This window comes from Sceloporus occidentalis, unplaced genomic scaffold, assembly GCF_023333645.1.
Source record: "Sceloporus occidentalis isolate IW3139 unplaced genomic scaffold, rSceOcc1.0.p SCAF_3, whole genome shotgun sequence".
Classification (NCBI taxonomy): domain Eukaryota; kingdom Metazoa; phylum Chordata; class Lepidosauria; order Squamata; family Phrynosomatidae; genus Sceloporus; species Sceloporus occidentalis.
In genome coordinates this window covers 134,143,237-134,168,182 of record NW_028316983.1, presented here as the reverse complement: position 1 = coordinate 134,168,182, position 24,946 = coordinate 134,143,237, and the positions used below count along the sequence as shown (strand labels likewise).

The following is a 24,946-nucleotide window of genomic DNA, read 5'->3' as shown; positions in this document are numbered from 1 at the left end:
CCTGGACCTCCCGGACAACCCTTTCTTCCCATTGGAGGAGACTCCCAAGCCTGGGAAGAAGAGGCACCATGACAAGGCTGACCGTGATCCGGCCCCTAAGAAGGCCAAGCCCTCCAAGGACCGGCCCACCACCGACCCGCTGAGGGCAAAGGACAAGGAGCGCTCCCACTCCAGACAGGCCCGCGCCTCCGCCTTGCCAGCTCCATACCAGGAGCCGACGCCGGTAGACCAGGGGACCCCAGTTACATCCCTGCCTCCCCCGGCCTTGGACTTCATCCACGGGACGGATGACGCCCCTCGCTCTCCTGATCATCGGTCTCCTTCCCATCCGGCGACCGATGATGAAGGTCACTCGGCCCACATACAGGGGATCCCGGACCTCTTCTACGACGTGCAGTCGCGCCGCTACTACATGTCGGTGCCGGAGGACAGAGCCCTGAGGGAGTTCACCAGACTGAACCCCCACCCCGTAGACCGAGCCGACCCGGCCAGATCGGTTCCCACCGTGTCGGTCTACGAGAGGTCATCATCGCCGCCCCGTAGACGCGAGAGGTCGCCGTCTCCACTCCGTACTCGTGAGAGGTCGCCGTCCTCAACCCGCAGACGCTCCCGATCATCAGTGGACTTCGTCCGCCCGAGATCCCAGGTCAGGGTGACGGACCCCCTCTCCTCCGACCTGGATTCTGAGGACGAACCGCTGCCACCTTCGGAGGCACCCTCGGACGAGGATGTCCTCTCGGGTTCGGCCTCCCCTCAGAGGATGCACAACCCAGGGCCGTCTTCGCCGTCGGACGACGTCAGGGCCTTCACAGAGCACGTGGTCAGGATGTCACGGGCCCTCGACATCGAGCTCGCAGCTGCGGAGGACGACGCAGAGGACCCGGTCGAGCGTAGGGTGCATGGACGGGTCCCCACTCCGCCATGCCTTCCTCTCCTCCCCTCTCTCCAGACCATCGTAAAAAGGTCCTGGGATGCTCCGGCCGCCCTATCGGCACCCTCCCGCAAGGTCCAATCCCTCTATAGGGTCGCCCCGGCGAGTTGCTCCTGGTTGGCAGAACACCCCAGACCAAACTCGGCCATTGTGGAGGGGGCCCAGCACAGCTTCGTTCCGAAGCAGGCTACTTCCCCTGTCGACAAAGAGGCAAAGAAGATCGATGGACTGGCAAAAAAGGCTTATTCGGCTTCGGCTCTTGGGGTCAAGGCCGCCAACTACACCGCCTGCATGGGGGCCTACATTCAAACCCTCATGGAACGGATCTCTCCCATGGTTCCGGACGTCCCAGATGACATCCAGAGGCAGCTGGTGGAGATCAGAGACGAGGCGCACTCCATCGGAAGCTGGCTAATCACCACTTCCAGGAACATGGCGGACTGCTCCGGGAGGTCCATGTCAGCTGCCATGGCTCTTCGGCGCCACGCGTGGCTCAGGGCCTCCGACCTCAACCCGACGGTTAGAGCGGCCATTGAGGACATGCCGCTCGACGGGACCGGCCTCTTCCACGCCGAGACCGACGACCGCCTGAACCGCAAGTTCAGGATGAAGGCGGCGGCGAAGAAGCACGGCATGTCTTCAGCACCAGCTTCTCCGTTCCGGAAGCGACAGCGCCCGTGGCAGCCGCAAGGTCAGTCACAAGGGATCTTCTCCCGGGACCGACAGCCCCAGCACCAAGGCTCTCAGAGACAGCGCTTCCCTTCGCAGTCTTCCTCCTCCTCTGGCCGTCGCACCTTCCCGCCTCGGTACCGCAAGTCCCGCCGGCAGGATACCGACCAGGGGAAGAAGAGAGCCTGAAAGGACGCAGCGCGCTTCGTCTCCCCTTCACCCCTCTTCTTTATGGACATCTTGAGGCCCTATTTTAACGCCTGGGCCTCTATAACATCGGACTCGTGGGTTCTTAACATCGTCCGTAGGGGTTATGCCCTCGAGTTCCAAGAGCTCCCTCCAACTGGAGCCTTCATGTCCACTCCCCCCTCGGACACCCTTCTCGACGAAGTGCGCACCTTGCTTTGTAAGGGGGCAATCTCCCCTTTACCGCCCGACCAACATCCTCGGGCCTTTTTCTCCAGGTACTTCACCGTACCTAAAGCTGATGGGGGCGTTAGGCCCATCCTGGACTTGAGACAAGTGAACTTGTTTTTGAACTACCGTCGCTTCCGAATGGTAACCATGGCCTCCATTCTGCCTCTCCTCCACCAGGGCCTGTGGTTCGCGACTGTCGACCTGAAGGACGCCTATTTCCACATCGGGATCCGAGAATCCCACCGGAGATTCCTCGCCTTCGCTGTCGGCTCCGACTCGTACCACTACAACGTGCTCCCGTTCGGCTTGGCCACGGCCCCACGAGTCTTCACGAAGTGCATGGCGCCGGTGGTGGCATACCTTCATCAGAAGGGCTTCATGGTTTTTCCCTACCTGGACGACTGGCTGTTTGCAGCCGAATCCCAGGAAGAGCTGCACGAGGCAGTCTCATTCGCCTTGCACCTCTTCGACTCCCTTGGGCTGGTTGTCAACAGGGAAAAGTCCCACTTCACGCCGACCAGACAGGTCAAGTTCATCGGGGCCATCCTCGACTCCGACAACTGCCTAGCCTTCCTTCCTCCGGACCGGTTTCAGGCCCTGGCTACATCCCTCAGGCCGTGCATCTCACACAGAAGGATAAGAGCCAGAGACGTCCAAGTCGCCCTGGGCCACATGGCATCGACGACATTCGTCACCCCCTGGGCAAGACTGCGTCTTCGTCCTCTCCAATCCTGGTTCCTCTCCGTCTTCTCTCCGTTGACGGACCCACCTTCAAAGTGGCTCACGGTACCCAGACCTATAGCCGCTTCCCTCAGATGGTGGCTAGACGGCTCCAACGTCTGCACCGGGATGCCTTTCCATCAGCCTCAGTCACAGCCGACGCTGACAACCGATGCATCCCTGGAGGGATGGGGCGCCCACCTGCTCGACCTTGTCGTCAAGGACAGGTGGTCCGCACAAGACAAGCTCCTCCACATCAACGCTTTGGAGATGCTCGCAGTGGAGAAGGCTTTGAGGGCATTCGAGTTTGCTGTCTCAGGAAGAGTGGTCCTCCTGAGGACGGACAACACCACCGCAATGTACTACATCAACAAGCAAGGTGGTACCAAGTCCAGGACCCTGCTCGACCTCACGCTCCGCATCTGGAACTGGTGCATCCAAAGACGTGTCCTCCTCCAGGCGATTCACCTTCCCGGAGAGGACAACGAGCTGGCAGACCGCCTCAGCAGATCTCCATCGGTGTGCCACGAGTGGAGGCTCCATCCCGAGACGGTCAGCGACCTCTTCAATCGGTGGGGAACCCCCCGGATCGACCTCTTCGCGACCAGCTGGAACAGCCACTGTCCCCAGTTCTGCTCCAGGAAGCGATTCGACGGATCCTTTGGAGACGCATTCGCTTTCCTCTGGACGGGGGAGCTCCTCTACGCCTTCCCTCCGTTCCCTCTCATCGTCAGGGTGGTGTCCAAAATGACAATGGACCGCTCGCAGGCGATCCTGATCACCCCGTGGTGGCCGAGACAACCATGGTTCGCATCCCTTCTCCACCTCTCCGGGAGATGCTTCCTCCGTCTCGACCCGCGTCCGGACCTGCTCTCGATCCAGGACGGACGAATTCTCCACCCGGACATCGAGAGCCTGCCGCTGGTGGCCTGGAAGATCCGGCCCTGACCGCCTTGCCGGAATCGGTTAGGACGGTGATCCTGGCTGCCAGAAAACCTTCCACCCAGCGTTCTTATGCCCTGAAATGGAGGAGATTTTGCCTCTTCCTTGACCAGAAGGGCTTGTCTCCTGCACAGGTTTCCACTCCAGTGGTGCTAGAGTTTTTGATGGCGCTTTTGAACGGAGGGCTGTCCCTCACATCCATCAAAGGCTACCTTTCTGCCATTTGTGCAAAATATCAGTTCGGGGGGAGGGTGTCTTTCTTTAAGGATCCCTTGGTGAAGGGCTTTCTGAAGGGTTGTGCCAACCTATATCCTCCTGTGTCGGTACCAACACCGGCTTGGAGCTTGGAGTCGGTACTGTCCGCTCTCCAATCCAAGCCCTTTGAACCCATGGCCTCAGCGGACTTGAGACTGTTGACTTGGAAAACCGCTTTCCTTGTGGCCATCACCTCTGCCCGCCGTGCGGGCGAACTCTGTGCCTTACGGAGGGACGAACCATTCCTGAGGTTCCACAAGGACAAGGTGGTCCTCCGTATGGACATCACCTTCTTGCCAAAGGTGGTGTCTGCTTTCCACATGTGCCAGGACATTGTGTTGCCCACTCTAGCATCCGATCCGACGTCGGACGAGGAGCGACGCCTACACTCCCTTGATGTCAGGAGGGCGCTGGCGTTTTACCTGGACAGAACTGCTGCCTCCAGCCGGTCCGAGAGACTCTTTCAATGCTACTCGGAACCGAAGAAGGGGTTGCCCGTGTCTACGCAGAGGTTCTCCAAATGGGTGGCCAGTACCATCCACCTCTGCTATGAACTGCTGGGCAAACCTCTCCCTGGCAGGGTTCGGTCACATTCCACAAGAGCTGTGGCGGCATCCTCAGCATTCCTGTCTGGGATTCCTTTGGAGGATGTCTGTAAGGCTGCTGTCTGGTCCCAACCTCTCACTTTTATTAAGCATTACAGGTTGGACACCAGGGCCATCCGAGACGCAGCTTTCGGGAGGGCTGTGTTGGTTTCAGGGTTGCATTGATTGCACTACTGATGTATTTGTGTTATACAGTTTACACTGTTTATACTGTTGAATGTTGATTTGCACAACTCCTATGGGATCGGTCTTGCATGACCTCTGCTCCCTTCTCAGGTTTAGCAAAGTTGTTGCTATTTTATCTATGCATGAACAAAAAGACTGACTCTTTATGGTTCAGGATGTTTATTTGTAATAAATATACCTTTGGTTTACCATAGCTTTGGTCTCAGGACACTCCCTCCGCCACATACCTAAGCTTGTCAGTCTAAACCCATTTGTATGATTCGCAGAGACCACGAAGAAGAAGGACAGGTTGCTTACCTGTAACAGTATTTCTTCGAGTGGTCATCTGCGAATACATACAAATCCCACCCGTCCGTCCCCTCAGTGTCCTGCTCTCATTGGCTCTCTTCCTTCGCCTGCTTGGCGGAAAAATTGCGGAACTGGGGAAAAGAGCGGGAAGGCAGGGGCCTTATAACGGGTGGGCGGAGTTACCGCCAAAAAGTTTCAATATGTTGCAGAGTAAAACTCTGCCCAGTGATTCCAGTAGGTTCCGAGCAGCACTGCGCAGGCGCAGTGAAACCCATTTGTATGTATTCGCAGATGACCACTCGAAGAAATACTGTTACAGGTAAGCAACCTGTCCTTTTAAGGATTCAGGACCTCTCTGTTAATAATCTCTTTATTTACAAATGTACAAGTTGACGAACAGCGGTGAGGTGCAATGGTATACAAAGGCAGTGTCACTTGTAGAACACACAAAATCCAACTAGATCTGAACAATCAAGGCCAAAGACTTTTTCCCTCTGGTTCTCTCCAACTTCTAAGGAAGCCCAAATCAGACCATACTCCTTGCAGCTTGTTGTTTTGCTTTCAATATATGTTCTTTGAATGCCCAAATCCAATATTATTGTTGCATCTTGGCCTGTTTAGCTTAGGAAAAAAGGTGACTAAAAAGACTTATGATCAAAGGAGGTATACAAAATGATGCAGGCTGAAGATACAAATTTATCTCTTCTCATAGTACTAGAACCAGAGCCATCCAATAAAGCTGAGTGTCAAGAGATTTTGAACAGATGAAAGAAGTGATACTTCATCGAACATAACAGTTAAAATTCATTTTGTTTCCACAAGATGTATTACACATTCATGAGGGAATGTGACTACTGATGACTACTGTTCAGGATGTCTATGTACCACCTCCAGTGTCAGATGGTCTACCCTGCATACTGTTTTCTGGGAAACACAAGTGAGAGGATGCTGCAGCACTCATGTCATGTTTGTGAATCACCCAGAGGTACTTCTGTGTGAGCAAAATGTCAGATTAGATAAGCCTTTGGCCTGATCCAACAGACAAAATGTTTTATGGGACCACCATCTTTTCTTTAACATTCAGCCCTGCTTCAAGAAAGAGACAGTTGTCCCATGCTTTTCGGTGCCATCAAAACACATTTAAAGGCACTTTCTTAGGTTGTTAGAGGCATTCTAAACTTTGGAAAGGAAGTCTTTTCCCATACTAGCTTTGTCACGTAGACAACTCAGTTAGAACCCAGTGCTGCTTAAATATATAATAAGGCTTCTAAGATTGAATTCTGTTAATATTTATTTCATGAACTGCAGAAAAGAGTTTTAAATATAAATGAAATAATTTTTCCAAAATACTACTTATAGGCAGGGGTATAAATTCCCAGTAGCCTAGCAACTGTATAATGGTAGCTGGGAAGAGTGACACCCACACACTGTAGTGCGAAGGAACAGCATGGAAACTCGATGTCTGAGCTACAAAGGTCAACTAGATGGTGCAGTACGTTTGCAGAAGGAAAAACACAAGCAGCTTCCAATTGCTTGTCTTTGTTCCTTCCTCCAGTGGGGATGGCAGTTCACAACAGCAAATCAGGGAGTTATGTGTCCAGTCTTTAACTGCATGCCCAGCTCTAAACCATGAGAAGAAGCTCCTGGGAATGGCTGCCCACAGATCTGCAAGGAATAGTAGTATTGCAGATCTTGCTGATACTGAATGGGCCTTACTTTCCACATGCATATGTGAAACAGCCCTAAATAGGTGCGAGGAACCTTTTGTCAGTTTAATGCCACATGCTCTTGGAGTTAATCCAGCATGGAACGGTGGGTGGTAGGGGAGAGACAAAAGTGTGACCAAGTCCACTGATCCTCATCTGCCAACTCTGTTCTTTTTCGGATACTGCTCTGAGGGCTGGGAAAAAAAGGAATGGCTGATGGCTATACATTGCCCATGCTCCTGGATTACATGGAGGGAAGAGGAGATGATAACTAGGCATTAGGAAGAAAAAATGGAACATTTGGAGAAAGAAGGGTAGAGAGATGGGTAATACGTTAAGGGGGGGAGCAAATAGGGAGGTATAGTCTTCCAGATGTTGGAGAACTCCAACTGACAACTCCCTGACTCTTGCCCATGCTTGTTGGGGCAGATAGGTATGGATGAAGGAAAGCAAGAACATTTTGGTTTACATGTCAGAATACAGGAATATAGTTTTCCTCCTATGTTAAATCACAAGAGACTTCTGCTGGCCTGAAACAAGGTTTGGTCCACTCAAAGATTAAGGAAGGCTGGAAAATTTGGGTAATTTCGGGGGGGGGGGGGGGGGGGCAGCAGCTTCCACAAATGACAGCAAAAGGGGTCTTTAAAATATCACTGCTGCATTTGTACTGCACAGAAAGTATGACAATATCAGTCTAATCCAGAGCTAGACTGTTTAAATGTGCTGGACCCAAACCCCTTAAACACACCAAAAACTGGCACAGTACAGGTGTAACAACAGCTAATATAACTGAAAATGTCAAGTCAAGAACCTTAAAGACATTCAACAGATTTAGATGCATTTAAAATCTGGAGATTACAAGGTCTCCTTAACCCAGGGCATTTGTATAAAAGGTGGAAATTGAGCCTGCAAGACACAAGTTTTCCAATTACCATGGTTAAAATATTTTAAAAATAACATCAGGGAATGTTATTAAGGAAAACAGCCTTCACCTGGATGGCAGGTGGGCATCATAAAAGGGTGAATTCATTGCTAAAGCAGGAAGAGAAGAAAAGCCAGACTGTGAGAGTCATGACAGCTATAGTACTGCATGAAACAGAATGTTTAAAAAACCTTTCCCAGGGACAAAAAGGACAAAAGGGAAGAAAATAGAGCCTACTTCAATAGTTCTTGAGGGATGGGAATAAACTAACCATGAGGCTTCAGGGCTTCTATGCAACTTTGGCAAGCAGGATAGGGGCAGGGGGTGCTATTCCTTTAAAATAGACATTCTATACCCCAAAATTATATAATGAATCACTAGATTGTATCTCTGTTTGGCCTTTGGGAAGGTGTCTAAAGGAGCAACAAAAGAGATTCCCAATCAAAGGTGAGAAACAGAATTCCAACCTCAGAGACCTGATCTCTGATCTATTTCTGACTTTCATGGATCTTAGGCAGAGTTCCAACTTTCAATACATCCACAGTGTGGGACAGGAAACAGATCAGGGTGCAGCTCTGGATTCAAAACTCACTTGGTCCTTCCTCATGCTCCCAATACATTTAGACCAGCCCCAAACATAGAGACTCCAAATGCAGTACAAGGGTGGTTGCCTGTAGGATTTTTGCATGATTACGGCTCTTAGGACTGAGATTTGTATGCCGTGAAGAATAATTACAAATACAGAGACTCAATTGCAGCCATGGTCAAACAGAACAACAACAGCCACACAAGTAGAGATAGCATTCTAATACATTTGGAGGAAGCATTTAGTAGGGTTTCGGGGGAACAGCACCTTAGTAAAAGCTGCTTGAGACATGCTTCTTTCAGCACATTTAACCAAGTGTAAGCTGTCTTTTTTTTTTCTTTTTTTTTCTCGCCAAGTTTGGTTGCTTTTCATTCAGCCTTGAATCCCTTCCCAGCTATTCATACTCAGAGATGTGTGCTTCTGACTCAGTATGATAAAGAAGAAGAGCCATAGAGCAAAAATACAATTTCTACTACAGTTTGGAAATGTTTCTCTTTTGGACTGCAATTCCCAGAATCACCTAGCCAGCATGGATAGTAACCATGCTGGCTAGGGCATCTTGGACCTATAGTTCAAAAGAGGAACTTTGCCACCCCAGCATTTTCCAGGGACACAGAAGAAATCTTAACTCCTATAGAGTTCCAACTTGGAACTCAGCCTTTTAAAGGCCCCAGGACTATCTTGTAAACGCACAAGTGAAGTGAACAGGGGTCCAGTTAGTCCCAAGTAGGCAGGAGGCTGTTTACACATAAATCTTTATTCTTCTGTATTAGGCCCTCAGCTTATGAATACAAACATGGAGACTGCTGGAATAAAGTGCAGGCCATTGGCCCGAGGCACAAAGCTTCAAACTCATATGTTTGGAGCTAGCAAAAGTGGAAGAAGCTGACTGTACAAGCTGAGCCCTAAGAATCAAGCATGTCGTGCATGCATCCAAGGTAAAAACAGCCCTGAATTTTGCCCTTATTCATTCTTTTTCTGCTACTAAAATATGCAACATCTTATTTGGTGTTTTCTTTAGGAAGAAACATTTGAAACATACATTTTTCTGTCACTAGTTTGTTGAAGCATTTAAATCTAATGCTTCACATTCATTGAAAGAGATCAATTGGTTAAAAAAAAAAAATCAACCAAGCAACAGGGCAGTGAATTCATACCAAATGTGAACCAGATGTTTTTTCATGACAGTACAGTGTTGTACCTGTCAAAACTAACACCACCTTTTTGCACACCTAAGCCCTTAAATTATTTACACAGCCTGGATATGAGGGTAAAGTTCATTTGGAGTACAGTCCAATCTGTGTCTACTGGGAAGTAGGTCCCACGAAGCTCAGTGAGGCTAATTCTCAAATCAATGGGTATAGGATTGCAGCCCTAGTTGCATTGAAACTGTTATAATAGTGCATCACTCAATACATTTTATGCCATTGTTCCTTGAATATTTTTAAAAGAAATCATTTGTGCTTTCTGTCTATACCTCAGCAGGACTAGGCAAAGGAAATGGTTGATCTACAAGTCAACTGTATGCTCTGGTGGGTTTGTTAATGCCATAACAAACCAACCCAATAGGCCTCCTTGCACTTATGCTGGAAGAGTTGTACATTATGCACGAGTCCATGTGGCAACAACACACACGACTAATTCAGTGAGCCTCCTGCTGCTTCCTTTATACAGATGCCCCTGTCCTGTCAGACTGAAACAGATGAAGTGTGCATGTTTGTTTCTTGATTTATTCCACCATTTATACATGTGAATGCCTCTCTCGCCTGCTAGTGCTGCACCTGCTTTGCAAGCATTGCTTGAAGCCTTGCCATAATGTTCTCTGCTTTGAAGTTCAAAACAGCTTTATGATGCCAAGTGTCCAAGAGTCAGCTAAACACAGGCTAAAGTATCATCAGCCTGAAATGGAGGATGAAGCTGTTAGGGCTTACTGCCAGACAATCAATGTAGTTGCATTCAAAAATCTACTGTTGAGTCTTCCATGTGTAGAAAAGTTATCTCCTGTGAAAATTGAATGGAAGTCTTTAGTCAGCCTTAGACAACTGTGGTAAGTTGAAACAAGTGATGAGTAGAAAGGTAGTACACTGACCTAAGCCACTTGACCTATACAAAATGGTCCACTACTTCCTTGTTCATTGGTCTCAGTGTAATTAGGCAATGCAAATATTGTTCTGAAGTACATCATTTTTGACAGGAAATCCCTGACTCTTTTGCAGCAACTGGTAGCATGTCGCTAGTACATCTGAACGTCCTGTGACAGTTCACAACCCAGGGAAAAATAGGTATTGTACAGTACCCCTTTTAATATTCATCATAGTGGTTCAAATCTGTAAAATATGCATTGGAATAAGCCTTTGCTGTAAGATGCGGATTAAAATACTTGTTTTGCTCTTCCAGGATCAAATTGTTTTTGTTAAATGCCTGGTAACAAAATGAGAAAAGAAAAAAAAACTTAGTAAGTACAGTAGTCCCAATAAAATACTGAAATCCAAGATCAGGCAAATATTGACTAAAAATATATGTAAATATATTCACTGGATTCCTAGTTCAGCTACTTAGTTACAACTCAATAATGTCTCCTGGCCTGAACCCACCCCAGCCAATCTTAAATGCCAGCCACTGGATTGGATGAAGGTGGTCTATTCAGCTTCCAACAGCTTCCAAATGCAAGGTGAATTATATTTCCACCCCCTTCTGGCCAGCAAAGACTTGTGGGGTTTTTTTTATGGTTGTTGGCTAACTTGCTTGCAGGAGAGTGGAGGACATCCTCCTTGCAGTCTGATGGAAAATGAACAGACCTCTTCACTCGGTATGGCAGCTGGCTCTTACAGTAGTCTGGGGTGACATTTAAGTAGGCTTCCAGTTAAGACCACAGTCTTACTGCATAAGACCAGTTATGCATCTATAACTTATGAATCCCTAACTGCAATACTGAATACCAGCCACTGTATTAACTAGGGAGAGAATAGTTTTTTTTTACTCAAGAAAGAAGAAAAGTAATCTAGGAGGCAGAATGGGAGAAACAGAGAAGAAAGCAAGAGGGACTGGTAGTATTAAATGAGAAGAAATGTCACAATCAAAGCGACACAGAAAGGTTGAGGGGCATACCTATGAATGGCAAGAGCACACCTATCAATTATTATTAATAATTTATTTATTTATAATCAGCCTTTCTCCCAAGGCAGCTCACAGCAAATTTATCACCATACAAATTAAAAACAATACAAAAACATTAAGAAGTATAAATATAACATTTCAAAATAGAGTGAGCCCATGGTATCCACTGGGGTTTGGTTCCAGGACACACACACACACACCCATGGATACCAAAATCTGTGGATGCTCAAATCCCATGAAATACAGTGGTATAGCAAAACTGTGTCCCTTATATAAAATAGCAAAATCAAGGAATTTGGAATTTATATATTTTTGGAATATTTTCAAGCTGTGGGTAGTTGAATCCATGGATATTGAGGGCTGACTGTATTAAGCAAAAGTGTTAAACATTAAAATAGTAAAATGTATTTTTAAATAACACTATACAAACCTTAAAATCTGAACTGCAAGGCATTTAAAAGCCGCCAAAATGAGAACAGGGATAGGGCTATCCTGGCCTCTCTAGGAAGGGATTCCCAAAGTCTGGGAGCAGCCATCAAGAACACTCACTCTCTTGGTCCCACCAAACTTGCCTGAGAAGATGGTGGGACAAAGAGAATGGCCTCTCCAGATGATCTTATTGCTCTAATTGGTTCATAAAGGGAGATAAAGTAAAGGTAAAGGATATAGTTTCCTCAAGACTTCCAATAGTAGTATTTCCTCCTCTCCCAGATGATGACAGGGACTGAACCTGGGATCTTCCATATGCAAACCCTGTGCTCTCCCCTTTGAGCTACCTTACATTCTGAGTGACAGCTGAAACTGCTATAGAATCTCTATATAACAAAAGGACATGGGAAGTAAATCCAGCCCCAGAGATTAGCAGAAGTAAGAGATGGTGTGAAGGCCAGCCATGTCCCAAAATCTCTGGGTGATTTAAGTGACTCCCAAAGTAATAGTAGCTATGGCACTGGCTTGGCAGGAAATTTTTAAAACTGATGTGGAGGCAGATGAGTTAGCAGACATACAAAGAAGTTTGAGTTTTAGAGCTCCTACTATATATTACAACTGTATGTGGATTACTCCTCCACGCCATCCAGATATTAACAAGTTACATGTAATTAATTCCCTTCTGCAAAAACTAAGGCACACCTACATTGTCTTAAAATATAATTTAAAGAGTGATCAGTTCAGTTCCTTAAAAGTTCCTTTGACAGCTGGGTTGTACAGAGGAGGTATGTTACAAGGTTCAAGTGCTGGATTATGCTGTTGTTTTGTAATCTATTATGGAGGTTGAGAGGCTGACAAAATGGGAAGGAGGGGAGTGTGTTCTTTATCATTATCACAGGTCCATGGATTCTAGCACCCAAGCATGTATTTTTAAGTCACCAAAAAGTAGTTATTTTAGTTACTTTTGAGAAAGAGTGAAGGAAAATAGGTTACTTTTTAAAAATAGCCAAGATCTATATACTTTTTGTGTAGTATAAATATATCCCAGCATAGTTCTGCTGAATCTCACAGTTGCACAACTGAATGAACAATGGGCACCATGCCCTTGAGCTCACCCTTGACATAATGATTAATTAGTTTACCCCACCCACCAAGTGCAAAGTGAGAAAGAGAGAGAGGGGCTATGTGCATGCTTGCAGAATAATTGGCAGAACTAATGACTGTATGTATGCAATTTCTCAGTACACAGAACTGCTTGTGCAACCGTTTTTACATGAGTGTAGTGCCCCATAAGATTCTACAACAATAGAGCCAGAACAATAGTTCTAGAACAGAATTGCTTTGGAGAAGCTCTTGGGTTCGTACCAGTAACTACCTCTTTTTAAAAGTTACTTTCAAGGCTTTGATAGCAACACTCCCTTTGTGTAGATCCCTGTAATTTTCAAAATTACAGAGATTTGCCATTTATAAAGCACCATCTTCATTCATTCCTTACCTTAATGGCTTCCACAGAATCGTATTTGTCCAGCTTGTTGATATGGTTCGTGATGTTGGTATTAAGAGGAGCCGGAGACACTGGATGGATGACTGTTGCATCATGGGATTGTTGCTGATATCGTTGGCAGTAAGTGTAAACCAGAAGAGTCAGAAGACACCCAAGAATGGAACTGCTCAGCCCCACAGCAGTCATGTGGAACATATTGAACTCTGCAAAGTGAATGAGGCAAAACACTGTTACCAGATGTTGCTTCCAGATGTTAATAGATGTTGCATAAGTTTCATATTCCATATTTATGCATTTTTGTTCTCAGGTCTTTCTGTGCATCATGCAAGCATATTAAAAGAAAACATAAAGGGAGAAATACTGAATGTTACACTGGGTACTTTCTGAGCTTTCTTTTTAGGTTTTGTTTTGTATGGAACATGTTTCTAGCCCTTATGACTGTAAAAGACAATAGCTTAGAGTCAGAGCTTCCATAAGCAGAACTCCACTCATGGGTTACTCTGGCTGGAGGAAAGGAAAAGGTATTTTCAGTGATTCCCCACTTCCCCTCTAAGCCTCTGTGCATTTGCTTTGGAATGATGGAGGTGTAGCCAGGGATGGCAAAATGTGAATACTGCCTCTTCAAATAAAAATTCTGCCCCCTTCCATTAAATCTTCTTTCAGTTCTCAATGAGACACTAAAAAATATTCATAAGTAGAACTCTTACGTTTGCTGTTTTTGAATTCCCTTACTCACTTTGCCCCTTTCTTTGAATACCTAAACTATGGCCTGGGCCAGATGGTACCGAAGTGGCGTGCCGCCGGCGATACTGGGGTTAGGGACCGTGCACCAACTGCACGGTCCCTAACCCTAGCAAGGGTTAAATAATGAACAATTGCAACCTGTTACCTTTTAAAAACAACAGGTAATGAATAACAAATGCTGCTTTAAAAATAACAGACAAGATTCTACATCATCACGGAAATAGTTACAAATGAAGTGGAACCCCTCCACACTGGGCCTTCTTCCATTTGCACCTGATGCTCAGGGATGAAAAGTACAATTCTGGAGGAAAGAATGATTGACTGCAATTTATGCATAAGCACAGTTAAAGTGGGGAAAGAAGCATAAAAACATGGAGAGACACAGAGATACAGAAAACAGGAAATTACACTGAGGGAAAGAGACAGGAATCCTTACCTCCACATCGTTTTTCTTTGATGCTCCTGGTCCTTGCTACTGTTATTTCTGTAATAGCAAATAATTCAGTTAGGTAGCATTGGTACAGAATGACAATTCTCCTGAATTCATTTAAAAATATGCAAGTCTAAAATAAAACTTTGAAGCAGAATTTAAAACGAAGACGTCTTCAAATGGCATTTTCCCTAATTAATTTGGCACAATAAGTTCTTAAACCTGCTCAGGCAGGTCTTCACAAGCAGTTCGAGATGTTGTTAGTTTGTAGTAAAAAAGAAATCATTTTGGACTCTACAAATATGTCAAGTGAAAGAAAGCACTCAGTTCCAGTGTACACATTTGAGGGACATCATGAGTAAAATGATAGGGAAGAAAAGATCTAAAACTACCAACTGGCTTGAGAAAAACCATGTGGAGGAACAACAAAAGAGATGTGTGTGGGGGGGACTGGAATGACTCCTCTTTGTCCTCTCTTCCATCCAGTTTGTTCCACTGTCCATCCTACTAAACTGGGAGCCTCTTTTTATTTATTTAGGACCTCTCATCTAGGAAAGAGATGATGATGATGATGATGATGATGATGATGATGATGATGATGATGATGATGATGATGATGATAATGATGATGATGATGATTTCTATCCTGTTTCCCCCAGTTTGTGATTCAAAGCAGTTTACAACAAATTAAAAAAATACCATTAAAAATCCACAAGATTCAAAAGTTAAAATAAGATTAAATGATCAAAAATTAAAACCAGATTAAAATCTATAATTAAAATGCACATATACACACACACCACCACCACAACAGTTAGCAAGATCCAGGACATTATTCTATCTAATGGGATGGACCATATATAGTTACTCATCAAATGCCTGTCTAAATAGAAAAAAGACTTTACTTGTTTCCAAAAAAAATGTAGGGAAGGTGCTAGTGGCTCAAGAGCTGCACAGTGTTTTGCCCATACCTGGAATGAAGTTGGAATCCAAAACACATGGTCGATTCTCAGTGGTGTTTCCAGAGCACTGGTGACCCACAGGAAATAAAACATTACAATGGCGGGTGCGAAACTGGACTCCAGATGATTTGCAGCCAGACCACTCTGACCACTCAGACCAGCTCTCTGTGACAGTCACAAAAATAAAAAGGCTTGTGAAACATTTTAAATACCCAGGGCTAGATCATCAAATAATAAGGTTTTAGCATAATACTTCCCTAGAATCATAGAATCATAGAGTTGGAAGAGACTACAAGGGCCATCCAGTCCAACTCCCTGCCATGCAGGAAATCTATATCAAAGCATCCCCGACAGATGACCATCCAGCCTCTGTTTGAAGACCTTAAGGAAGGAGACTCCACTACACTCTGAGGGAATTTGTTCCACTGTTGAACAACTCTTACTGTCAGGAAGTTCTTCCTAATGTTGAGGTGGAATCTCTTTTCCTGTAGCTTGCATCCATTGCTCTGGGTCCTGTTCTCTGGAGCAGCAGAAAACAAGCTTGTTCCCTCCTCAATATGACATCCCTTCAAGTATTTAAACAGGGCTATCATATCACCCTTTAACCTTCTCTTCTCCAGGCTAAACATCCCCAGCTCCCTAAGTCCCTGATTCTATAGTTAGGATTAGAGGAGTGTTCAGCATGGTGCTCTTTTTGATGGCAGCCCTTTGTGAATAAATTCTAGCCTAGGATGTGACCTATACTGGAACAAAGCTAATAAAAGAGGGGCTAGCCCCTTCTCTTCCAATTGTGGGTGAAGCCAATGCTATCACCCCCACTCCATGACCAGCCCCTCAAGCTGCCCTCTCTGTCTAGGCACTCCATACTTTCCACTAAGCAGAACATGTTAACAGATCATGGTCCTTGTAGAGAGTCCACCAGGACAGAAAGAATGTTCCCTATGCTTTATACAATAATCCATTCCACTCTACCACCCTAATACACACTGGATTTGGTAAGGTGAATTTGGTAGGAGTAGAAAAAGGAATGACCTGAAACCTCAGCCAGAAACCAGAGCAGATAGCAATCCTCTACCAGAAAAGCTGGTCATTCATGATAAAGGGAAGTTCTTGATTTCCAAGGTTTAACTATTTGTTTGTCAGGTAGTTTGTCAGCTCCTGCTGCACTGTTCCATCCTCCACTTACCTCCAGCTAATTCCAGGGTGGGAGGGAGGAAAAAAGAATATTTCATTCTATCTTGAGTGTTTATATATTTTTGTGTCTTGGCTAACTACAGTCTGTACATAGCTAGTCTGCATGGGCTAAGGCTTCTCAACAAAAACTAGGGATAGTGGGGATTGCTCAGGATGTTGGATCTGCAGGTTAAGCCAGGCAAAGTAGGCTGATGGTACAAGTGGGATGAAATTCAGGCACAGATTTCCCAACCCAGCATTAGGGTGTTGGAATTAGCACTTGAGGAGATCTGGTGCATCACACTTCGAATCTGTCATAGTAACTCAGCCTAGCTTTCCTCATAGGGGTCGTCAGAATAAAATAGGTCTAAGGTTGAACCAGACATATAATTTCTATAGACAGTACAGGACAAAAATAATGCAAATAAAATACATAACATATAATACATATATAATCCCAGCATGCTGTAAAATTCCAAATAATCTAGTTGTAAACCATGCCTATTCTGCAAAACCATGAAGCAATTAACAAAATGGATTTCCTATACCTGGGCATTGCTGCGTATTGCAGAGTGCTTCTTCAGTGTGGAGGCCTAGACAGATATCACCTCCATAAGCTGGTGCAGGGTTTGTGCACGAGCGAGTCCGCATGTAATGCCCACTTCCACAAGTAGTAGAGCACTTGGACCATGATGACCAACAAGACCAGCCTCCATCAACTGAAGAGACACAAAATACAACCAGTAGGCTTCAAGAAGGACAAAGTTACATACATGAATCAGTCCCAAGGGGTAAAAAGTATGTTGTCCCAGACATACAAGTTGTATCTTGTATGTTTTGTTCTTCCTAATATGTCTGTGATCTTATAAAAATGATATATTCTCTCTCTCAATATCTATCTATCTATCTATCTATCTATCTATCTATCTATCTATCATCCATGTAGAGTTGTTTTGTTTATGAGATTGTATTACTTATGTAACTGTATGTTTGGGATAGTGTGCTTTTTAGTTCCTGTGACTGGCTGAAAGACAAAACACAACTGCCTTACTTTTTGCTCTAAATGGTTGTTAAATCGATTCATTCAACTGGTCTTATTCGTATTTTTTAGCTGAATATCTCATATGATATCATGTTTTGCTTGCTGTAGAGATCACAACATGCAATAATCAAAATCCCCTCCCCCCAAAACCCACCTTGTAAGACCCCCAGCCCCTCAGTACGCAGCACAGTAATTTCTCTGTTGTTGGATAGCAAGACATCATCTGCAGTCAGCTCCGGAGGACTCCTGGAGGTTTCAACAGATGCTTGTCACGGTGCATCCAATAAATGAAAACAGCTGGACACATCTCTGTTAATTCTCTTGCTCTCCAACAACACAGAAATGGCTCTGTTGAGGGTGAGGATTGCACTGCTTACAAGTAAGGTTGGAGGGGATGAGGATCAGTAGATACATAGCTATGTAGTACACGTGCAGGATACTGACCCATATGTTTCTGAATATCATTTCTCAAAAGACATCCAGTATTTCTACTGAGTTAAGGCAGAAACATGGAATACTAAATACACATTACACTTCTCAAAGTGGCAGTTAGAAATAGGGCCACATTCAGAAATGTTAGTTAAGATGTAAATCAAGTAAACCTGAGGGCTTTTCAAACATTACAGGAGTAGAACAGCAACTCATGGGATATTCTCACACTGGAGAGTTACAGCCACTTGCAATCACCATGAAGGTCTTCATACAACGGACAATAACACTAGTTTCAGGCAACTGTGAATTGCTACTGAAAATTTACATTGTATTACAGTGGACTCTTGTTATATGCTGGGGTTTGGTTCCAAGATCCCCCGTGGATAACAAAATCTGTGGATGCTCAAGTTCCATTAAATGTAATGACATAGCAAAATGGTGTTCCTTATAAAAAATGGAAAATCAAGGTTTGTTATTGGAAATGTATACTTTTTTTTAACATTTTCAAACCGTGTATGCTTGAATCCATGTATAAAAAAATCAGTGTATAAGAAGGGTCTCTCCTTTACAATCCTTATCTCACTTGATATAAGAAGAAGGAACACCCCATACCATAGTGTGGAATATTACAAGCTAAACATTTTAGTATATGTTTTGCAAAATTAAAACCCCTGAAGCCTGAATATTAAGAATGTAAGTGATTCTGTATAGAGCAAAAGCCAAATGTCTAAGAAGTACAAGCTTACCATCTAGTTCTGGATATGTAACCACAACCCAAAACAAAGGCAATAAGAGAAAAAGCTGGTGGAGATAATAAACAAATTATCAAAGCATAGAGAAAATACTGAAAATGTGTACTGCATTGATACAACTGTGTTAATCGTGCTGATGCAATCTCTATAATAAGGATGATGCAATCATCTGTTGGTAAATAGCCAGAAGTGATTATCAGTGACACTGTAAGATGATTGATTACTTATTGGATAAATACAGATTGTCTCTGATTGGTGATACTGAGGATGAAAATAGTGTAAAAGCTCCTTCCCTAGCCCCAAAAGTAGACTGTTTTTGACAGCCTCCAGTGAAGTCAGAACTAGCTGTCTCTGACATTCTTTATGCTTCTGATGCTGTTCCTGCCTAGTAAATATTTTTATAGTGCTGGTAAGAAAAAGAGAGAAATACAGTCACCCCCTCCTTTCTCATGGACTTGAAGTCTTCAATATTCATGGAACGGAGATCTCCCTAATTTTCAATGGGGCATGTCCCCCGCGCACTCATGGGCATGGGCCCCATTCAAACCCATGGGGCTTGAATATTGGTGAGTGTCCATTTTTGCGGGGGGAGGATCTAGAACGGATCCTACATGAAAACGGAGGGCCAACTGTAATCTTGTTTCTAAATATTAAACAAGATATAGTAAAAATGTACTTCTATCTTTATAGATGTTGTTGTTGTTGTGTGCCTTCAAGGGGGTGCTGTAGCTTTCCTCTGAGGCTAAGAAAGTGTGACCTGCCCAAGATCACCCAGTGGGTTTCCAGAGCTGAGCAGGGTTTGAAACACTGGTCTCCTGAGTTGCAATATAATGCTACAAAACACTACACCACACGTGTCTCTTTAAAATGCCCACTACAGAAATATATAGGAGATGTTGCAAAGGGTTGCAATGCCTGTCAATGATACAACTACCTGTGTGTTTCATCTATAAACAATACAGAGATGAAATATAGATTGATATTATACCATATGGTTGCTTCAGTGAGCTAGTGTGTATAATGGTTTGAGTGTTGGACCAGGGTTCGAATCCCCATTCAGCCATAGAAACCCATGGAGTGACCTTGACATGTCTCACAGTCTCAAGAAGAAGGCAAGGTCAAACTTCTCTGAAGAAAACCGCATGGCAGGGGTTCCTTATGGTCACCACAAATCAGAAACAACTTGAAGGCACATCACCACAACAATGGTTGTCTCACAGTAATATTTGCTAAGATGAATATGATGTAATATGTTTAATTCCTTACACTAGTATATGTTATTGCCTAGACGAGGAGGGTCTATGTTCCTCCCCAAGAGAAGTGTGTGTCTGTGTGACTTTATTTTATATCCATTAGACTTCTCCCATCCAGCATGATTGAATTCCACACAGACTGCTTGATTAACACTACATTTATTTCTGTACTTTAATTTCTTTAAGGTCATTAGAACTTGTTAGAGGGCAGGATGGCTTTCTCTCTGCCAGATTACATCAAACAAGGTGTCTCTGGCAAAAAATAGATTAGGGTTAGAAGAAGTGACTCACACAGCTCTATGCTGGTGGAGTTGTAGTTCTAATCTTTATAGACTTCAGAAGCTAGAGAATGGAAGAGAAATGCTGGGTCCCTGCATAAAATGAAATGGAGGAAGAGGGTGTCTTGTGTGCTTGGCATGAAACCCTTGAGCATTTCAGAATGTCACATCTTTCTGAGCTGAAATCTAGTATGTCTTTTGTCCTTTATTGACCTCAATGAAAACTGTTGGAATCTTTTTGGTTAGTGGAGGAGGAACATTTCTATTCCTTACATTCCCTCCTTTAATATTTATTGATTTTATGCTGGTACATTTTTATACAAACATACATTATTTGGAGTAAGATTCTATGAATTCTTTGTACTTCTCTTATAGGTTTATTGTTCACACAAGGCTGGGCAACTGGATAAATACGTGAAAAGTTTTTCTTCAACCTTCCTCTTTCTCCTCTGCTCACTTCTCCTTCTCTCTGTATTCTGCTTTTCACCTACTGCCTTCTTCAATGAATCACACATTCTCTATAAATCCCACAGCTTGTTCTGAAAACCCACAATTTTAAGCAGCAAATCGTGGCTTTAATATTGTACTCCATCAATGCATTTGAAGATGAGGATTGAAACTGACAAAAACACATGCTAAAATAAATCAGTCTTGAAGGTGCCACTGGATCCTTTACACTCACATTTCTTCTTTAAACCGATTAACATAATTTGGCAAATCAAGCAATTTAAGTTATTAATATTGATGGCAACAAATTAATCTTCTTGTCTCTAAGATCCATCATTACTGAAAGTTCCATGCTCCTCTGCTACCACTCAAATAATGAGCAGCCACATAATGAGCAGCCCAGCATAGAGTTAATACTATGTTTGTTTGTGTGTGTGATTCAAATGCACGTAGCAGCACATAGCAAGGAGATGATTAAGACTGGGAACCTGTTGGGAGAGGAAGGGATTATTCTTTGCTCTCAATGTTTTTCTGGATCATCTCTCCACTCCACAAGCATCATCACCACCCCTGCATGCACACACTCTTTGCAGAGGAAGGAAAACTTCCATTGGTGCACATGAAACCAACCAGTCTTACTATGACCTCCTCCAAGCCACATTTCAACAAATCATATCCCCCTTAAACCATACTAAAACAACAACTATGGGGGTTGCCAAAAAGGGGTCCTGTAACAGAAACTCCTATAATAGAAAAACTGCCTCAGCTTTTTCTAGAAAAGATGTCTCACAGACCAGTTGAGATCTGTCTTTTGGGGGGAGTTGATTTTTTTTAAAGGTATTTATTTTAGGAATGATTCCATATTTTCCATTTCCATGGTTTCCTACCTGGGCATGGGAGAATGTTGCATTCTTGGTATTCGAGAGATGGCCCCAGGCAAGGCAGGCCACCATACTTTGGTTCAGGATTGTTGCAAGTACGCTTCCGATTCCGAATGCCTCTGCTGCAGTCACGGCTACACTGAGACCATGGAGACCATGGAGACCAGGCACCATTAATAGTATGAGCAGCATAACGTCCAGAGTGCATGAAATCACCTAAGAGGAATGGAGACAAACAGAATACAAAGAAAAAAAAATAAAGGGACATACCTTCAAATAAATGTGTGCCTTCTTGGCAACTTGCTGACTTCCTTTGTAATACTATTTTAAGTTAATTTTAAATGTGCATAGTCAAAAGACTATAATTTGGTATTAAAGTTGACTACTGAAGTTTGTGTTAGGAATCCCCAAAGTTATTGGAATAGTATCAAGTAAGCAAGGGTGAACTGGCATCCTGCTGTTCAGCTGTAATTCTCAAAAGCCTTTTTATCTAGCCCCAATGATTTCACCAAACTAGTTTCAAGCTGGAAGAAGTAGAGTTTCTACATTTGAGGAAGAAGAAGTGAAGGAGGAAGGAACATCAACAATATAAAATATACTGATGACACCATCCTACTACTGGAAAGCATCACAGACTTGGCACAATCACTAAAGGAAGTCAAAGAAAAAAGTCCAAACGTAGGCCTAATGATAAATGTAATGAAAACAAAAATAATGACCATGGAGGATTTCCATAAATTCAACCTAGTTAACGAGGAAATCAAAACAGTTAAAGATTTCCTATACCTTCGATCAAACATTGATCAGAATGGAGACTGCAGTCAAGAAATTAGAAGAAGATTAGGAATGGGAAGGGCAGCTATGAAAGAACTAGACAAGCTTGTAAAGAATTTTTACTTTAATAAAATTATAAAAAAGAAGGAACTAGACAAGATCCTGAAGTGTAAAGAGATACAGCTGAACACTAAAGTTAGAACTGTCCACTGTATTCCCCATTATCATGTATGGATGTGAGAGCTGGACAGTGAAGAAAGCAGATAGGAAGAAAATTAAATCATTTGAGATGTGATGGAGAAGAGCACTGAGGATACCATGGATGGCCAAAAAGACAAACAATTCGGTCCTAGAAAATCAAGTCTTCCCTGGAAGCCAAGATGACTAAACTGAGGCTGTCGTACTTTGGCCACATCATGAGAAGGCATGGCCTATTAATGAAGACAATGATGCTGGAAAGAGAGGAAGACCACATGCCAGATGGATAGACTCAATCAGGGAGACTATGGGCCTGAGCCTACAGGAGCTGAACAGAGAGGTAGAGGATAGGAGGGCTTGGAGGCGTCTCATCCACAGGGTAACTATGAGTCGAGGACAACTCAAAGGCAGCTAACAACAATCTCTCCTTTTGAATTTTTTGTTACATGTATGCTTGAACACACTTTAAGAGGCAAGCCATTACTGCTGGACAGCATCAACTTTATTAATGGAGCCTTATATTTCCAGCACGTGGGAGAGGAGAGTGGTCTGTAAGATGATAGCAGCTGGCCATTCATCTTCTAGATCAATGTGAGATACTGCAAACATAATCAACACAATAGGTTTCATAATGGGACATGAAAGGAGAAACCCAGCTGAAATATCTGTCAGAAAATGTTTATTGAATGAGAAAAAGATAGTTCTCATTAGAATTATTTTCGGAAAAGATACAGAGCAGTTCTCAATGAGGCCTTTATTGCTCCTATGCCTTCTGACTCAAATGGAGAACCTCATGGGGCTCCAGATAATGTCATCTTCCATTTGCAAACCCTCTGGTAGTTTCTCACTGCTTTTGTCTTCTTCTCCCTTACCCGCCCCCCCCCAAAAAAAATCAATTCAGGCAAAAAAGTCAGAATAACTGCATAGTACCATTTGACTGGTATTGCCTGGGGCCATTGGTCTGGCTGAACCCTTAATCAATCTGTGTAGCCATAATGAAGCCCAAATAATCATTATGATCCCTGATTAGCAGACTTTTCCTTTTCTTTCCCTTGGTTTTCTCTTTTTGTCTCCCTCCTTGCTGAAAGTGATAGTGTATGTTGCTTGGAGCAAAGGCTTATGTTCTGTACTGTCATTCTATAAAACACCAAGTATCTAAGCAACAACAATTTATCCTGTGGGAATACAGTTCTCCATTTAATTTCATGAAATAGAAGGCTGAGCCTTCACAGTCTCTTCCTAGTAAGGCAACACATTAAGGAAAAATGGGGACCAGCAAAGGGGAGATTGAGCTGCATAACAAAGGCCTGTCCACACATAATGTTGGCGGGCACAAGTACAAGGAAGGTGGGAACTTTTAAACACACACTCATCTCTCACATTGAAAGCTACAGTATTTCAAATTCCAAACAAGTTATTTTATAGGTGGTTACCTGCTATACTTCAAAACATAAAAGTATGGGTGAGGTTTTGTAAGTATGTCCAACATAGATAGTTTAATTATTGTTTAATTTCTAATCAACACTCATTAATCACGGAACATTTGGAACATTGATTTTTCATGGTGTATTATTTTATGAATGACCTTTATGAAAAGTGTATTATGCTTTTAAAGTGTGGTTTTTTTTGTTGCTGTTATGTAGTTGCTGCAATTGCAAGTAACCTCAAACCAGTTCTTTTAACAGATGGAAAGGCAACACAGAAAACTGTAATGCAACAGCTTGGCAGCCATATCAATTAGACTTTCTGTAATAAATGATTGAATCAAAGACACTGATTCCGGAATCAATGGATGATGTGGAAACAACCCTTGTGTCTACATTTCTTGTGTAAGTCTACATTACTCTTCTTTTAAAAAGTAAACCTACTCCATAGCCCCTAAATAACTTACAGCCCAATTCTATATATGTTCGCTTGGGAAAAAGGCCCACTTTTCTCAATGAGGTAAATGCCCAAGAAAGGAGACACTGGGCCACAGCATTATTTATAATGTCAGAAAACTAGACCTGCTCTTTGCGCAATAATCAGGGATTTACACAGTCCAACAGAACTATCACTCAGCCAACAAGTCTGTAACCAAAAATGGTCATCAAGAAATTGAGAGATATTAGCATGCTTGGAAACACATTTAAAAACACATTTTAAAAAACTGTCAATGGAAAAATATTTTTTAAGAAACTGTGCCTTGATCCCCACACTTCATCAAGAAATTGATTATGCTCAGAGCCACAAAATTCAGAATGTCTGTTGCAGTGGGAAAGAAGGTGCAAGGAAAGGAATGGAGTATCAGGAAAGGAGCATAC

The 24,946-nt window shown here is 43.6% G+C and overlaps 1 protein-coding gene across 4 annotated transcripts in view; it reads right to left on the bottom strand.

The window, feature by feature from the left end:
- Positions 1–5,154: 5,154 nt before the first annotated feature.
- Positions 5,155–24,946, bottom strand: part of SEMA5A (semaphorin 5A) — a 166,618-nt gene continuing 146,826 nt past the window's right edge. For all 4 annotated transcript variants that reach the window (XM_089516372.1, XM_089516375.1, XM_089516373.1 and 1 more), the window contains exons 17-22: positions 21,678–21,887; positions 17,135–17,305; positions 15,423–15,578; positions 14,458–14,505; positions 13,269–13,480; positions 5,155–10,648 (exon numbers count right to left, since the gene is read on the bottom strand). In XM_089516372.1, the coding sequence (XP_089372498.1) occupies positions 10,529–10,648; positions 13,269–13,480; positions 14,458–14,505; positions 15,423–15,578; positions 17,135–17,305; positions 21,678–21,887 (917 nt within the window). In that variant the 3' untranslated portion in view covers positions 5,155–10,528. The remainder of the gene's footprint in view (positions 10,649–13,268; positions 13,481–14,457; positions 14,506–15,422; positions 15,579–17,134; positions 17,306–21,677; positions 21,888–24,946) is intronic.